This window comes from Myodes glareolus, chromosome 11 (genome assembly GCF_982192425.1).
Source record: "Myodes glareolus chromosome 11, mMyoGla1.1, whole genome shotgun sequence".
In the NCBI taxonomy this organism is placed as follows: Eukaryota; Metazoa; Chordata; class Mammalia; order Rodentia; family Cricetidae; genus Myodes; species Myodes glareolus.
The window spans coordinates 23,485,070-23,503,429 of record NC_142036.1 but is presented as its reverse complement, the minus strand read 5'-3'; the positions used below and the strand labels follow the sequence as shown (position 1 = coordinate 23,503,429).

At 44.1% G+C, this 18,360-nt stretch overlaps 1 protein-coding gene across 1 annotated transcript; it reads right to left on the bottom strand.

Annotated features, from left to right (window-relative positions):
• Positions 1-4,610: 4,610 nt before the first annotated feature.
• Serpina6 (serpin family A member 6) lies at positions 4,611-13,310 on the bottom strand. Its single transcript, XM_048431477.3, has 5 exons — positions 13,153-13,310; positions 9,470-10,083; positions 7,272-7,548; positions 5,490-5,637; positions 4,611-5,003 (listed from the first exon to the last, which is right to left on the bottom strand). The coding sequence occupies exons 2-5, from the start codon at positions 10,062-10,064 to the stop codon at positions 4,818-4,820; spliced, it is 1,206 nt and encodes a 401-aa protein (XP_048287434.3). The 5' UTR covers positions 10,065-10,083; positions 13,153-13,310; the 3' UTR covers positions 4,611-4,817.
• Positions 13,311-18,360: the final 5,050 nt, after the last annotated feature.

Here is an 18,360-nt window from a genome sequence, read left to right as displayed (position 1 = left end):
CACAGAATTCAACAAGGATTTCAAAGAAGAACTAATACCAATACTCCTCAAATTGTTCCACACAATAGAAACTGTAGGGACATTGCCAAACTTTTATGAGGCTACAGTTACTTTGATAACCAAACTACACAAAGACACAAATAAAAAAGCGAATTACAGACCAATCTCCCTGATGAACATTGATGCAAAAATACTCTATAAAATCTGAAACATACTCCATCGAGTAAGCTTCATTCCAGAGATGATGGGATAGTTCAACATACAGAAATCCATCAATGTAATTCACCATATAAACAATCTGGAAGTTAAAGAAAAACAAACAAACAAAGAAAACAATACTCATGACCATCTCCTTAGATGCTGAAAAAAACCTTTGACAAAATTCAACACTCCTTCATGATAAAGGTCTTGGAGAAAGCATGGATATAAGAAATATGCCTAAATATAATAAAGGTACTGTACAGCAAGCTGACAGCTAGCATCAAACTAAATGGAAAGAAACTCAAATCAATCCCACTAAAATCAGGAGCAAGACAAGGCTGTCTACTCTCTCCATATCTATTCAATATAGTAGTTGAAGTTCTAGCTAGAGCAATAAAACAGCAAAAGAATATCAAGGGAATACAAATTGGAAAACAAGTCAGACTTTCACTATTTGCTGATGATATGATAGTATACATAAGTGACCTTAAAAATTCTACCAGGGAACTCCTACAATGAATAAACACCTTCAGTAATGTAGTTGTATACAAGATTAAATTTAAAAATTCAATAGCTCTTCTATTTACAGATGATAAATGGGATGAGAAAGAAATCAGAGACACGTCACCCTTTACAATAGCCACAAATAACATAGAATATCTTGAGGTAACTCGAATGAAGCAAGTGAAAGACCTATATGACAAGAACTTTAAATCTTTGAGGATAGAAATAAAAGAAGATATCAGAAAATGTAAAGATCTCCCATGCTCTTGGGTGAGTAGGAGTAACACAGTAAAAATGACAATCTTACCGAAAATAATCTACAGATTCAATGCAATAACCATTAAAATCCCAGAAAAATTCTTCACAGACCTTGAAAGGAAATACTCAACTTCATATGGAAAACCAAAACACCCAAGATAGCCAAAACAATCCTGTTCAGTAAAGGAACTTTGGAGGCATCACCATCCCTGACTTCAAATTGTACTATATAGAGTTACAGTAATGAAAACAGCTTAGTGTTGCTATAAAAAAAAAAAACAGCCAGAAGAACCATTAGACTCGAATTGAAGACCCAGATATCAATCCACACATCTATGAATGCCTGATTTTTGACAAAGAAGATAAAATTATAAAATGGAAAAAGGAAAGCATCTTCAACAAACGGTGCTAGCATAACTGTATGTTAAGATGTAGAATAATGAAAATAGATCCATATCTATCTTCCTGCACAAAACTCAAGTCCAGGTGGATCAAAGACCTCATCATAAAACCAACCACACTTAACTTCGTAGAAAAGAAAGTGGGAAGTAGCCTTGAACACATTGGCATAGATGACCACTTCCTAAATGTAACTTCAGTAGCACAGACACTGAGAGCAACAATTAATAAATGGGACTTTCTATACCCGAGAAGCTTCTGTAAAGCAAAGGAATTTATCAACAAGACAAAATGGCAGCCTACAGAATGGGAAAATATCTTCACTAACCCCACATCTGACAGAGGACTGATCTCCAAAATATACAAAGAACTCAAGAAGCTAGACATCAAAAGAACAAATAATCCAATAAAAAAATGGTGTACAGACCTAAATAGAGAATTCTCAACTGAGGAATCTCAAATGATTGAAAGACACTTAAGGAAATGCTCAACTTCCTTAGTCATCAGAGAAATACAAATGAAAACAACTCTGGGATGCCATCTTACACCTGTCAGAATGGCCAGGATAAAAAACACTGATGAGAACTTATGCTAGAGAGGATGTGGAGTAAGGGGAACACTTCTCCATTGTTGGTGGGACAGCAAACTTGCACAACTGCTTTGGAAATCAGTATAGTGGTTTCTCAGAAAATTAGAAATAAATTTATCTCAAGATCCAGAAATATTACTTTTGGGCATATACCCAAAGGATGCTCAATCATGCCTCAAGGACATTTGCTTAATTAGGTTCATAGTAACATTATTTGTAATAACCAGAACCTGAAAGCAATATAGATGCCTCTCAGCTGAAGAATGAATAAGTAAATTGTGGTACATTTATACAATGGAGTACTATTCACTCAGTGGTAAAAAAAAAATAATGAAATTTGCAGGCAAATGGACAGAAGTAGAAATATCCATATTGAGTGAGGTAACCCAGACCCAGAAAAACAAATACAATATGTACTCACTCATAAGGGAATATTAGACATAAAGCAAGGGATAACCAGCCTATAGTCCTCAACCTCAGAGAGCCTATACAACAAAGAAGACCCTAAGAGAGACACACATGGATATACTTAAGGAAGAGAAAAAAAGCAAGATCTCCTGAGTAAATTGGAAGGCTGGGGCAAGGGGAAGGTGGAAGGGGAGAGGTCAGGAAGGAAGGGGAGTGGGGAAAATGTATAACTCAATAAAAACAATTTAAAAAAGGCAGAAAATTGTTTTCACAAATAGTATTTTCTTTGCAGAAAATTCAAAGCCATATGTTAGTCATTGCTGCTAGGAAAAGTAGTGCAGTAATGGTATACTTCCCTGAGTTAAATCTCTAACCCTAGTGCTACAATTTTTCTAAAAGTTGGCCTTTGAAAAACGTGTGCTTTCCTAGACAAGGGCTTTTACTAGTAAAGTTGAGTCAGATGCTTTTTGAAATTACTGGAGATAGAAAATCAATTATTTGCTAAAAAATTATTCTCTTTTTAATATGAAAAAAGAATATTCAATCAGCCATTATTGTCCCAGGTCCAATCCAAGCTCCTCCATATCTCTTAAAACTAATAAGTGACATGTTAGAGAAATTAACTTTTATATTTTTATTCCTCTGTGGTGGTTTGAAAGAAAATGCCCCAAAGGGGAAAAAAAAGCACTATTAGGAGGTATGATTTTGTTATAGTAGATAAGACCTGGTTAGAGGAAGCATGTCACTGTAGAGGCGGGCTTTGAGGTCTCATATATGCTCAAGATACCACCCAGAGTCGCAGACCACTTCCTGTCTGCTTGAATGATTTAGAATTCTCAGCTACCTCTCCAGCACCATGTCTGCCTGCACACCACCATACTCCCGACTGCTATGCTCCCTGTCATGATGATAATGGACTAAATCTCTGAAACTGTAAGTAGCCACCTCAATTAAATATTTTCTTTATAAGAGTTGCCATGATCATGGTGTCTCTTTACTACAAGGAAACCCTAACTAAGAGGCCCTTCCTCATTGTCTTTGAAACTCAATAAACTTTGTTTGTGTAGCTCAGTGTACCAGCCTTTTCTTCAGTGGTTCTGAGTTTTACATATGCTTGCTCCTTTTGAAGTTGTTTTAAAAACATGCATTGCCTTCTTATTTCATGATGATTTTAATTTTTGTGCTTATATCTTTGATTCATCTGGAATTAGTTCAAAAATGAGAAGAATTGCACGTTTCCTTCAGTACCTAGCAATTCCTAAGCATTACATGGCTTAAAAGAATTTTCCCAACCAATTGATTTCAGATGGCACTGGCACTTTTGATTTATACTAAATATCTGTTATTTAAAAATGCATATTCTGAAACCATATTACACATGAAACACATACATGAAGTATATTTAAGGATTGGTGGAATTAAGAGGAAGGAAACTATGAACTTGGTTTGATTATTCTTTGCAAAAGTTTGCAAAAAAAATGAAACCAAAACCATAACCACAGCCATGGTGGAGAGGAAATAGTGTCCTGTTCACAGCTGACATGAGAACATTCTGAGTAGAGGTAGGGGAACTGCCTCAATGTGGCTGGTCCAAACCTGTGGGGATGAGGGGGGCTCTGCATTTGTGTGCACGTATCTCTGTAAGAACAGAGAACCAGCAAGTGTTAGACCTGATCCCTCACATCTGCCACTTTCTCCTCTGATAACTGTGCCATTCACCCATGACAGGCTTCATCTGTCATCCCTTCCAGTGCCCCTCCAGGAGTTGCCAGTCCCTCTCTCCTCAACATTCTAAAGAAAACCACATTGTTCTAGTTTCAGCTGTGGACTGCTCCATGACCTGGCTGGGCTTCTGTCTCAGGCCAGTCTCCCTCTGAGGCCACACATCTCCCTGAACACATTGCATTCTGGATCCATGGCTGATCCAAGATGCCCTGTGTTGTGTTCTTGTTCTTGTCGGAATAGAGGTGGTTTATTGGTTGGAATCACCCCTCTTGTGTTAGGATTAAATGTCATGGACTGAATGTCTTACAGGTTCATTTTGAAACCTAGCCTTAGAAGCCCAGCAGGGCTTCTGGAGGTGATGAGATCATAAGGGTGGAGCCCTCATGAATAGGATTAGTGCCCTTTGGAACAACCCTAGAGAGTTCTTCCTGCTCTTCCCTCCATGTGAGGACAGGGAGAAGGCACCACATATATATAAATCAAGAATGGAGCCCTCATCAGAATGCAACTGTCCAGGACTCCAGAGTTTGCAAAAACATCCTTTAATAACTGTTTCCTCTTTCTCCATGCTCTCTTCTCAATTGACTTGTCTTGGGAGTAGTAACAATTGTTATTCATTGCAAGATATCTAAAAGTGGGGATGCCTGGGTGGGTTTGGGGTAAACCTAAAGAAGACTGGGGAGAGGTTTTGATTCCCCCAAAGTCGGGTGCACCGTAACTCCTCTGGCACGCACTAAGCTGGATTCATGATTTTGCCCATCAACAGGCTGCTCCATGTGAAGCCGTCAAACATCAGGATGATGAAGGGCCTGTCGAGTTTGACAGTGGGTGGTTCAGATGTCACCTCTAGGGGAGCCTCTTTGGTGGTTCTGGTTGGTTCACCTGTCTCATCCAGTTGCAGCAAGGCCTTGTGGACCATCTGTGGGAAACATACCAGAGGCAGGAAATGAGCACCTGACATGAGGCAGGAACTATCCATGTCTCATCACATGGACATCTCACCCTCTGCTCCACAGGAAGGGAAGCAGTCAAGATTCCCAAAGCATCATGTGTTTGCTCCTTGTCCAAGCAGCAGCTACAGAGCCTAGACTGCACCTAACTTCTTCCCTGTTGGGATACAGGCTGCATGCACCACACAGAGATTAGAGGAATAAAGGTAAAAGCCATGAGCCTCAGGGCAATGCATAGGTTAATAGAAATGGGTTAAGTTGTAAGATCTAGTAAGTAATGAGCCTGAGATACTGGCCAAGCATTTTTAATTAATATTAAGCCTCTGAGTGATTATTTGATAGTGGCTGTGGGACAGAAAAACTCCACCTACAGGGGACCATTCACAAATGTGCTGTGTTGCTTACTGTTAAGATATTTAGTGTAAATTTTGGAGAAAAGACTCCAAGACACTTACCTTGGAAGACGGCAGTGGGGAATCCTGGGTGATGCCTGAGAAAATGGATTGGTTGACAAACAAGTCTGCAATGCCCATGCTTGCCAGCACATCTTTAAGGTCATAGGTACCAGTCATGGAGACTTTGGGGATGTACAGGTTCACTTGCCTGTTCAGGGTGAAACAGGAAAGGTTAGAGGGTCCAAGACTAGACCTAGAGGCAGACAGCAACATATCCTTTCTCAGACAGATGTCCACTTTGTGTGATCCCTTCAGCACATTTAACACAAGTCTGACTCACTCACTAGGGATGAAAGGTAGGGCAAGATTTTCTTGCCTGGACTGCTTGATGAACTGGACATGCAGGATCCACAGAAAAAAATGACTGCTAAACTTGCCTAAAGTTAAGACAGTCCTTTGGGATTTCTGCTTCATAAAAGAGTCTGTCAGACATTCTGCAGGATTCATAAGAAAGTGACTGACAAACTGCCAATGTAGGTGAAACTGTCTTTGAAATTTCCTGCTTCATAGAAAAGTCTACTGGCTACTCTGGGCCTGTAGGCTAAAGATGGATGCCCCAATGTTACAAAAGAACTTTGGGTGACTGTCCAGGCAGAGAGATGTCTCTATCAATTCTATAGTTTTGGAAGTTGCTTATAATGCTCCTCCTGTTTACGTAGGTAATAGTATATCCTTCTGGAGTCTTTGATGGAGTTAAGAATAGATAACTATAATTATAGTTTTCCTTAGTTATGATAAAATAAAGTATATATAAATACTGTAATAGTAATTCTTGCTTTATACCTGTTTTGTTATATGTAATCGTGCCTTGTTAAATTTAAAACCTTCCTTTTTATTTAGACAGAAAAGGGAAAGTGATGAATGCTGTGAATATGTTTTATTACCATTGGTTAATAAAGAAACTGCTTTTAGCCAATGGATTAACAGAGTAAAGCCATATATGGAGAGAGAGAGAGAGAGAGAGAGAGAGAGAGAGAGAGAGAGAGAAGGCAGAGTCAGGGAGAAGCTATGTAGCCACCTTCAGGAGAGAGGTGCCTTTGCTGGAGCCCACTAGAACCTTGCCGGTAAGCTGTAGCCACATGGTGATACACAGATTAACAAAATAAAATGGGTTAATTTAAGATATAAGAGTTAGCCAGAAATATGCTTAAGCTATTGGCCAAACAGTATTGTGGTTAATACAGATTTTTGTGTGGTTATTTAGAGTCGGGGCGGCCGGGAACAAATGAGTAGCCTCCCACAACACTGGACCGCTGATCAATACTTACGGTCTCTGAAGAAGAGAGGAGAAGAGTTAGTGAGAACTCCTGGTCAGGAGCAGTAGTCCTGGCCAAGCTAGCTATGTGATTCTTCGTCTCAAAAACCAAATCCTGTCCCCTCTGCTAATATTCCTATCATGGCTGCTTCAGCCTATGTGCTATTAAGGCCTCTGATGGTTGATCTTCATTTTCAAATGACTGGACATTAGAATTGCCTAGGAGACACATTTCCAGGCATATCCATCAAAACCTTTTTAGAGAGGTTGAACAAAGGAGAGAGGACCCATCAAAATGGCTTGAGTTTTGATATGAGACGGAGGAAGAGAGATCAGAGGGAAAAGCTCTGCTTGCTTGCCTGTCTTGCTGGCGAGCTCATCTGACCTTTCACCTACTCTGTTGCTACCATCACCAGCTGTTTCTGCCAAAAGGCCTTCTGGGGTCTATACCAGAGAGAAAAAGTCTCTCTGCCTCATTTTCCAGTAACACACCTCATAGAAACCAACATGGTGCCTGGAGGGCTTACCTTTTGGTCAGGGTCTTGTCCCACCTCTCAACTGTGTCCCGGTTAAGTGCGGCAGTGACAGTGTCCATCTGGCCCTGGTCAGGAAGGATGAGGAAGGTAGTTCCATTTCCGTTTCCCAAATGCTTCATCTGTACCAGCTGGCAGGGAATCGCCGTGTCCCGAAGGTAACCGATATTTCCGGACTGGAACATCATGGGTACCCGGACTGTGTTTGTCTCGTTCACGTGGAAGTCCTCATCCTTGGTGTTCTCTGGGTTTATGGGAAGTTGCCACATGCCTTAAAAGATGTGAGGGAGGGGGAAAGATGGGGTAAGGGAATATCAGTCATTAGGTTTATAGACTGGAAATTAAAATAAAGACTGGACACCTTCTTCTGAAGCCGCTGAACACCCACTGTCCCTGTAGAAACAAGCTAGGCAGCTGTCTGCTGCATGCCAGGATTATCCCAGCTTGGGCTGCCTGGTTTCCAGAATGATGAAATGATCCCCAGGATCTACAGACTGTTCTGCATGCAACAGAGTGGACCAGCAGCAGCATGCTGGGCTATGAAGCCTGTCCTGTTCCATGCCTCTCTAGTGGTTAAGGATTAGGTTTGCTTGATTGGCTTTCAAACACAGGCAAGGGAAGAGAAACAGGGTAATGGGTTTGGGATGTAGGGTAGGCCTCACTTGAACTTGACTTCTACCTGGGACTCTGGGCCTGAGGTGAGACTCAGTGCTGAGAGTTCTGGTGGTCCTAGAAACTCAAACCTTGAACTCAGGGTCTCTGGTGAGAAGAGGGAAGAGCTGGCTTTGGGAAAATGAACCATCTTTAAAGTCTAGTCAGTTCCTGGAGGAGGCTCATACCTCTGTCACTTGGAATGAGGGCATTCCAGACAATGATGCTTCCTGTACAGAGTAAGGATGAAGGATGCCTTTAGGCTCACAGCTCCCCCATCACCCTCAGCTGGTGGGGTCATCATCCAGTCTGTTTATTTGTTATGGGATTGGTCAGTTCTGACAGGAAGAATGTTGCTCCTTAAACTGAGTCAAAACTTCTCTGCTTGCAACAACCTCCCAACCCCCAGCCTCTTCTGGTCTTCAGGAGCCAGCCCCAAGCAGCACAGCCCATTCTATTTTCCTGACTCCCACAGTGATCCGATAACAAATGCATATAGCCACTGTCCGCAGTAATTGGTTACAGTACTATCAAGGGGCTCACATGGTCTTCTATGGAAACAGGCATGCTCAAGGACAGGAGAGGAATATGGTACAGCCAGACGAGGTGTGTGTGTGTGTGTGTGTGTGTATGTGAGTTGTGTGTGTGTGCAGTGTGTGTATGAGTGCTATATGTATTTGTGTGTGCACTGTATTTGTGTGTGTACTGTATATGGGCACATGTTGTGCATGTGTGCTATGTGTGTTTTTGTGTTGTATGTGTTTGTATGTGTATTGCGTGTGTACACACACACTGTGTATTAAGATCTTAGTGGAGGAAAAGTGTAAGACACGAGGCCAAAGAAGACAAAAAAGTAGAGGCTTTCAGTCTTGACCCTCTGGATATTTAGGGAAGATGACACCATGGGGGGGGGCTGTGTGTTTGTGTATACATCAGTGTATATGTTCTCTACGTTTGTGTGTTTGTATATGTGTGCATTGTGCATGCATGTGCGTGTGTTCATTGTGAATAGCATTGTGAGTAGCATGTCCAGCAGACCTTCTGGCCTCTACTTACTGGACACCAATAGTTCATCCTATCTCACTCCTGGATGTGACATAAAAAAAAAATGTTCGCCAAGGTTGCCTAATGTCTCTGGGAAATTCGGGGCTTCAGTTTCACCCTCAGCTGAGAAGCAGTGTTATAGCAGAAGTTCAGTCAGTTTGGAGATATCTCATCCCTGACTGATCATAAAAGTGGCGTTAGGTTAGCACACTTGGCACACATGGCATATTCTTGGTTTTCTACAGAAGTTTTGTTTCAGGAGGTCTGTCATGAGTTCTAGAATCTATAATTTTAACACATCTTTTAGGAAGTGTTCGAGAACAGCATTGTGGAGGTTCCAACCTGCTGGACACTGGCATTTGTTAGGGACAACACATGATCAGAACCGGCTGTGAACTGAACTCTAGACCATTTTGTATGGGATGGCTTTGTGGGTACTCGGGAGATGTGCAGTGGAGTGGGAGCTCATCGGGATGGAAATGCGGGGAGAACAGTACCTCTGAGAAGGATGTAGTTGACCAGGATGAGGGGGGCTTTATGATCCTCTTCTGAGAATATGTCTGTCATTTTCCCCTGTGTCTTACTCTCGACATACTTGTTGATTCTCTGGCAGGCTTCAGGCCAGTTCTTGGTGATCAAGGCCTCTGACTCATGATACTTTTTGACGTCTGCTAAGAATGAGTCTCTTGGATCCAGGCTCTGGTCAAGGGACATGGCGTTTCCCATGTTCATCTTCAAGTTGCTGTCTGGCTGACTGAGAAGGTGATCGAGCTGCTGGAAACTCTGGTAGATCTCATCTTCAGTTATCTCTGTCATGTTGAAGCCTTGCTCCTGGAAAAGCTTGGTCCTTATGGGGCCTGAGGCACCATGGGACATCATTACCAAGCCCATGGAGATGCTCACGGGGGAGATTAAGATATTCTTGTGAGGATCCATGGCCCCTAGGTGACGATACAGGTTGAAGCCAAAGTCAAGATTGGTGGGAGCCAGGCCTCGGTGAGGGTTCCCGGAACTGCTGTCATCTATAGAATTGGCAGTCACAAGGCCACTGGTGGAGAGCCATAGGAGACAGGCATACAGAGCAAATGGCATTGTTCTGGTTGACTAGGTCCTGCCAAACCAAGAGTGTTTGTTAGACAGTATGGCAGTCCCAGAGTCGGGGCACACAGTGCCGTGGGAGGCAGGCCAAGACCCGTTTTTCCTTCACATTGGCTGTGAGAGAAATTGACCCAGGCAGTCACAACAAAGTTCTGGACTTCGGTGTCCTTAATTAAAGACAGCTTTACTCAGCACCATTGCTACTTAACCCAACACTTCCTCAAGTATTCCACCTATATTCTTGTGTACTTTACGTCAAAAAACTCAAAGTAGGCTTTCCTAATTCTACTGTAGGCAGCCGGAAACTCAGACGGGTTAAGTACCCATACAAACTCATATATTTAACATACAAGAAAAAAAAAACAAAGTGCGGCCAAGCTCGCCTTCAAAACTGATGGCTTGCTAAACCATGCTCAGTTCGCACAGTACGAAACCCTGCTAAGTGGGTTTCCCTTTGATTCCCGCTCAGAATGAAAAGCCACTGGACATAGTGAGACGCATAGGGAGAGAAAGATGCCCTGCTAAAGGGCAGTGTGCAAACAATGCTCAGGTTGGGTGTGGTTGGACTTTTACTTTGTAAAGCCACCTTTTTATTTCTTGTGTGATTTTTAAAAGCCTTGATGTTGACTTGTTGAGGGTCTCTGTGCCAACCGCTGCCTACTGCAGAAAGAAGCCTCTATGGTGAGGTAGGGTTGAGAGTCATGTGTTTGAGCTCAGCTTGGTCTACAAAGTGAGTTCCAGGATATCTAGGACTGTTACAACAGGGAAACCCTGACTAGAAAAACAAATCAAAATGACAACAACAACAAAAAATACCCCTAAAACTCAAAAACAAAAGCACATGAAGTTGGGAAGATGTGGTAGGAAGAGGGAAGGACCTGAAGGGGAGGGAACGGAGAGTGGATTTGATCAGAACACATCATCCCTGGGTAACAGATGAGAACCCAGCAGGCAGATTGCTACTATGTTTCTGGAGCAGAGCAACAGCGGTAGGTTTTCCATTGATGGCTTCTGGGAAAGGGAGAATCAGTTCCAGAAGGCCACTCCAGAATGAGAGACTAGCCATGCTTCTGGAGACGGCCCTACACCCATGCACATGCTAGCCACACGAAGTAGACTCGGTATTCAAAAAAAGAAGGCCAGGTAGTGGTGGCGGCCGCACACCTTTAATTCCAGCACTCAGGAGGCAGACCTGCATGTGTTTGAGCTCAGCTTGGTCTACAAAGTGAGTTCCAGGATATCTAGGACTGTTACAACAGGGAAACCCTGACTAGAAAAACAAATCAAAATGACAACAACAACAACAACAACAAAAAAAAAACCCTAAAACTCAAAAACAAAAGCATATGAAGTTGGGAAGATGCGGTAGGAAGAGGGAAGGACCTGAAGGGGAGGGAACGGAGAGTGGATTTGATCAGAACACATATTCATGTGTGAAATTCTCAAATTCTCAAGCAACAACAACATTATAAGTCAATGTCTTGGGGACTACCCAATCTAGAAAGTTAACATTTGTGACTGAATAGGGGTAGGACACAGCTGTGGAGAAGATGAGTTTTCAGGGGCTCCCCAGTGCCCACAGGAAGATCACCCTCATTCATGTGGGCAACTCATATGAGTGAGGCACACAGTTGCCCCCAGAAACAGCAGGAAGAGGAAGGAGACCCAGCCTACTGGACTCTCATGACCCAGTCCTTCAGTCTTAAGTTGGAATGCTGTCTGTCTGTCTGCAGCACTGCTGGATGTCACAGGTTTCCTTTGGACACACACTGGATTGTTACCCTCCTTTAGGCCAGGTCAGAGGTTAGGACAGGACAGGGCAGGACACAGAAGGCAGGGCAGGTCACTAAAGTCCCTGTAGTGTTTGCTGAGCTCCGTCCTGACCTGAGACATGGAGATAAAGACGACCCTACCCTGCCCCTGCCCATGTGGCTCCACTCTGTGGGCCCATCTTTTCCATCCTCTACCCAACTCATTCTCTTTTCGGTCTTTGACACTCAGATCACTGTCTCCAGAAAGCCTCTCTTCTTCCCTTCTTTCTGCCCCTGGCCTTGTTTTCTACACATGGACTTATTGGTTTCTTCACTGGACCATTGCCTGTCTATGATCCCCTTTGGGGGAAGGACCCCAGTTACCCGGATCTCCTTCCTCTTCCTGCCATTGTTTTTTTCCGGGGGGGGGGGGGACTGTGTGCCTCATTCTTCCTGTGTCAAACCTGCAGGATGGAGCTGAACACTCCCACTGCCTCACGAGACTGTTGTGAATGTCTGGTGTGGCTGTCATCAATACATGACTTACATAAACTCAATTCATGAGTCATCCTTCAGTTCATTGTAGAGCTGGGCAAACTGAACTGGCCAAGGCAGGACATCCCTAAAGGGCAGGGCATGCATCTCCTGAGCCACCCTGCTTATCTCTATCAAAAGCCACATGGCCAGCGAGGTGGCTCTTTAAGGGCAGCCTGTGAAAGGACCGAGGGCCATATGTTTCTTTCGACTAACATCCTCCTTGCCATTCCTCTCCCAAGTGACTTGGATCAGGTGGGGTGTTAGGCAGGTATCATAGCTCGTTGGATGATACAGAGAGTTAGTACAGGTCTTTCTCCTAACAGCATCATCCCCATCCCAGATTACCAAGGGAGGAACCATGAAAGAGGGGTGTGTGGGCACTCTTTAGAGTGCCCCTGCATGCCCAGGCTGTGTACCCCCAGCCCCATCCCATAGTCCTGCTTGGCACTTATCCGTCTCAGCTCTGAGAGTAGCTCCAGTTCCTGGTAGCTAATGATGCTTCCCTGGGCAACCGGTGAAACATAGCTACCACTCTCAGTGACAGTTCCTGCAAGGCAGTAGCTGAGGAGAAATGAAACCCCAGTGGTGACCCCCAGATTCTAGGGTCTTGGAAGTCCTCCACAAGGTTGGCTCATTCCACAAGGTTGGCTCATTTCACAGCTGACTGCGTGTTCGTTTACTAAAAATCTCCAACGAGCAAACTGCACATGTGGCTGCGTTCTGGAGTGCACAGATGCAGAGGTGGGGACCCTGACAAGAGTAGGGGGAGCAGAGTACGCTCAGAGGTAACTCACGTCTGCAGTAGGCTCAGGTCGCTCCTGCGGGCTCTGCTCTGCTGCCTGGGATCCTAGCAGATGTACAGTAGTCTCCAGGGAGACTGCCTGCTAAATCCTGTTTGTCGGTGTCTCTGCTGGTTAATGGTTAGAGGAGGGGGACAGTGGCCTTCACCATTTGGTGGTCCCCACCCCCCAAACATCAACCAATGGGAAGCTTTAAAGGTAGTGAGGGTAAACACAGCAATGCTGCAAATTAACTTTCCACGGCATCTGCTCCCTGAAGTTTTACGTTTGATATCAAAATGTGGTTAGAGTTGCAACAGTGTTTGTGGTTGCTCGTGCCAGCTGGCGGGGGACTCACTGGTGTCATTAATAGGCACCATGACATGGCCTCTCTGAAGAGTCAAGTTCTTGGCACCAGGAGGGGAAGAATCAGCTAAGGGTGGGAGAAACAGACATGCATGAATGAATGAGTAACCAGCTAAGGGCTTTCTGTGGGTTATCTCAAGCCTCCCAATGGCTCACTGAACAAACTGCTACCATCTTTAAGAGACTTGACTTGGCCTAGTTTTTTGTTTTGTTTTGTTTTAATTTGATTTTTCTGTAGCTACCAGGGATTGAACCTGAGATCTTATGCATGCTGGTCAAGGGCTCCACTGCTGAGCTACAGCCTCATCAGCATCTCTTCTTGACATAAGGAAACTGAGAGGTGCTGGAGATGAAGTGAGTGGCCCGAGACCGTTTACATCCTGACGTCCAGTGTCCTTCCTCCTCCCCACATGTGCATTCCCCGATCTCTCTTGTTGCAGGAGGCACCCAGCGAAGCATTGCAAAGCAGAAGGGAACTTTTCTCCATGAATGGTTCTTCCAAAGAGTGGAAAAGGCTTCAGAGTCTCCAGTTAGTTAGCAGATCTTTCTCTTCTCTTCCCTTTCGGTCATATTTCCATTCATCTGTAGTGAGGAGAATGGAGTCTTTTGAAACCCCGGGTTACATAGATTTTACTAACAGCGAAGGAAAAAAAATAATTATTTTGCCTCAGTGTTTCTATCAGTCCCTCAGAGACTGTGGCTAGGAATATTAACCTGTACCCGGAACAACCACAGTGTCCAAGGGGATGCGCCTTTGCAGCCCTGAGCCCTGGGTTTGGTTGACAGCACCGTTAGTTCATCCAAGGCTGAGGGAAGCTGGGAAAGAAAGAAGGTCAGAGGTCATGCCTAGAAGTTTTGTTAATTGTTGTTCTTTTCAACTTTTCTGTTTCACAAGCCAATGTTGGACTTTAGAGCCAAGAATTTTTCTCATCTAGATTTGTAGATTGTTATTCACAGTTAACTGGGTATAGTGGTGCCTTCCTTTAATCCCAGCACTAGGAAGGCAGACTCGGGTGGATCTCTGTGAGTTCAGGGTACCCTGGTCTTCACAGGAAGATCTAGGACAGCTAGAATTACACAGAGAAATCCTGTCAAAACCAAAGCAAAACAAAAACCCAAACAAGCGATTCACAAGGCCCCCATTAGTGTTTTGATTATTATTTAATATCAGTATTTCTCATTTGTTTATATATACACACACTTATATATTTATATTTCTCCTCTCCTTAATAAGCTGTGTGTGTGTTGCTCATACCCAGTTCTGTGGAAGACAAATTCAACTTCACGTAATGTCCCCTAGGCTCCATCCATTAGTTTTTGAGGCAGGGTTTCTCTCAGGCTTGGAACTCTCCTCAGTGATTAGCCTGTTTCCACCTCCTCAGCCCTACCATTGCAAGGGAATGCCATCATGCCAAGATTTTTTTTAAAATGTGGGCTCGGGGGATCCAATTCAGGACCTCGAGTTTGCAAGGCAAGCCCTCAATTGACTGAACTATCTCCTATCCCTTCGATAAGTCTTTTTAGAGAGATCTGTCTAACTGATCTTTAGAAGATTCAGCTTTTAGTTTTTAAGAAAATTGTTGTTTTCTTAAAGAGGGGTTAGAGGGGGAAGAGAAGGGGTAAATGTAACCTATTTTTATTTTTAGAAACCAACTTTTAAATAAATCTCTGGGTGTTGATCTGTTGTCTTCTGTTTCTTGAGACAAAGTCTTAGTTTACTTCATCACTGTTGTTGACAGAGACAGCTGCCCAAACCTGAAATAATCACATTGAAAATCCCACATCACACTGTGACCAAAGACATGGCCTACTCATCTTAAAGAAGAAAATATTAACCTTGGCTCTTGGTTTCAGGTCATTCAGTCTGTCACAGCAGGAGAATCTTGTGGAACACTTCCATTCACATTACTGCGAGCCAGAAGACAGGCTAGGAGGGTGGTATTCCCCTGAGTTTATTCTGTCTGGGTCCCAACTTATGTGTTGGTGTCACTCATATTCAGGGTGGGTCTTCCTTCCTCATTTAATGTTCTCTGTGAACATTCTTGTGGACACACTAGGGCACACCTGTATCTCCTAGTCAAGTTGACAATGAAGATGAAGCCTCATGGTTTGAAGCTATAACACGGCCATTTCATAACACAAAACACTAGGTCCCTGTTGAGAGCTGAAATCCACCTTCCCAGTTCCAGCATTGCTCAACAGCCTAAGTATAAAGTCTCCACTGAGACTCAGAGAACTCTTGGCTGTGCACTCCAGTAAAAGTTGATTAAGTACTTTCAAATTTCAATCGTACATGACAGATGATCCCATGCCAAAAGGAAGACTAACCAGCCGCAAAGAAGGATGGGACCAAAGCAAGAAACAACAAAACACAACAGGGCAAATGTTTATCCTGTGGCTCCACATTTTGTTTCTAGGGCCCACGATACCATGATGTGTGCCCCAACAGGCCTGAGCAACCCTGCTCCTGTCGCCTTGCGGTTTGCAGCCCATGTGGCCTATCTCCTGGGTGGACTTCACTCATTTCCTTGGCTTTCCTTGGCAGTTATCTCCTGTTCCTCGCATCTTCAACATCCTGGGGTACCCACTGATGCTCACACATCACACTCACAGTTTAAAACATTATCCCCCTTCCCGGAGGCTCTCTTGGGGAATTTGGTTCCACTGCACACAGTTAACTCCCTGGCCTTCTATAAAAAATGTGTGTGGATACCTCAGTGAGTCTCCATAGCTGTAAAGCCAGTACCATGTGGACAGCCACCTGGAGAGGCATGAACAACACAGGAAGTAAACAGAGAACTCACGAGGCTCAGGAAACTCCTGAAAGTGACAAGACTCACAAGGCCCCTTCCTCCTCGAGCAGGGAGCAGAGCAATGACTGGCAGAGGAGACTCTTTCACAAGTTGAGCAGCCTGCCAGCCATTTCAGTAGCTTCAGGGATTCTGTTCTGCAGACTCATTAACCATGCATGCTAGGAAGGGCTTTTTGTTGATGTGGGGGCTTTTGAGGCATCAAAAGCCATGATCCTATAAGGAGGCTCAGGAAACCCACTAGCTCACTAAGTGATACTCAGGTGAAATCTTTTCTTGGGTCCATCCCAGTGCCCTTCATGTCTCCTCAGGAAAAGTCACACAACAGCAGTGCTCTTTGGAATCAGATGGCCAGAAAAACTGGACCCAGTCCTTGCCTGGCATGGGAAAGATCATGCCAAGTCAAAGACTACAGTGATTAGATCTTCCAGAGAGGCATTTGGCTGGCCTTCCCCACCCCAGTTATTTACTCAAGGGGTCATGAGCCATTTACTCAAGGGGTCATGAGCTGTGTTGGCAAACACAGATGTCAACCAGTGCCCGTGGGCTGTATGTGGGTGACATAGGTAGGCTGATCGTCAGGGGGGTTTCCACTCTTTCTCTCCAATCCTGAGCTGAGAATACTGAACCTGGGTGGAATGTCACTGATACTAAGACCTCCCTTTTAGGCCATGAGACTAAATTTTGTTGTTTCCTGTTGGTCATAATCACTGGAACTACATGCCCTTACTCTTGGTCTCAGGCTTTGGGTAGAGCCTGAACAAAGCATCCCGCATGCCCCCATCAGCCCTCCTTTTCATGGGGAAGCCATTTAATTTGCTTTCGTTTCCACATCTTTCCTAATGAGGAGGGTCTGTTATCCCCTTTGTCTTCTTTCTCCCTTCCTACACATTCAATTTTGCTCTGCTGGTCCAGCAACATGTAACTCACTGAGTTGAGTATGAGGCCTGGCACCTCTCACAAGCTCCCAGCTCTGCTGTTGGATGTGTGTTGACTTGCTTATCCTTTCAAGAACCCTATGGGGTAGATGTATTGTCATCCAGGATAACACAGCAAGAGTTAGAGCTGGATTCAAATCCAAGTCTCTTACTTTGTCACATACCCTCCATGGGTTCCTAGGGTCACTTCAGTCCCTAGAGTCTCTCTGGAATGTCATAAAGGTTAGATGAGGTAATCCATTGAAAGATCTTGGGGGAGGGTATTGGGAGGAGGGGAGGAAGTGGAAATTCTTATAAATAAATAAATAAATAAGAAAAAAAAGAGAAAAAAAAGAAAGAGCTTGGAATAGTGTTGACTTACTGCACCCTTACTTACCATGGACGCTAGTGAGTGTTGCTACTTCCCCTGGGCATCTGAGAAAGCTGGCAGAGATGTCAGGTGAATTCATTAAGTCACTTGTGCCAACAAATGGACAATGAAGTGGATTTGAAGCACGTACCCTAGCCAAAGCCCACGCTCCTCTGACCTAACTCTACTGCTCTGTCTTTGTTCCGCTCCCCCTTGCTGTGTCTCACACTGGGGCAGAGGCCACGACACTCCATGGAACACATCTGTTTTTAGAGCCTAAAACAGGGTGCTGAGTTGGGGTAGAGTGGTTATGTGAATGCCTGCCATTGGTCCAGATGTGTCCCATGGAGTTACACGTCAACAGTGTCCTGAGAAAGTTCCAGAGACACGAGGTAAGGGAGGCAGGTTCTGTAGGGGGCCATCATCTCTCCTGAGGAAAACTGAACAAAATCTGAGTTCTGCCCGGAGCTCTGTCAGGATCTAGCTCCACGATCTTACACAAGTTGCTTGAATTCTCTGAGGCTCAGTGTATTTGTTTGTTTTCCATTCCTGTGATACTAGCAGCTGGGAAACTTTAAAAAGACAACAAGCCCATTTGCTTCGCAGTTGTGGGGCTCCAGGGCATTTGTTCCCAATCTTCCTGATGCTGTGGCCCTTTAATACAGTTCCTCATGATGGCTGTTGCGAAATGACTTTTTCAAGGTCATAATTTTAAGGTTCATATTTGGTTCTATAAATTAGCTTAATGGGTTTTGATAAA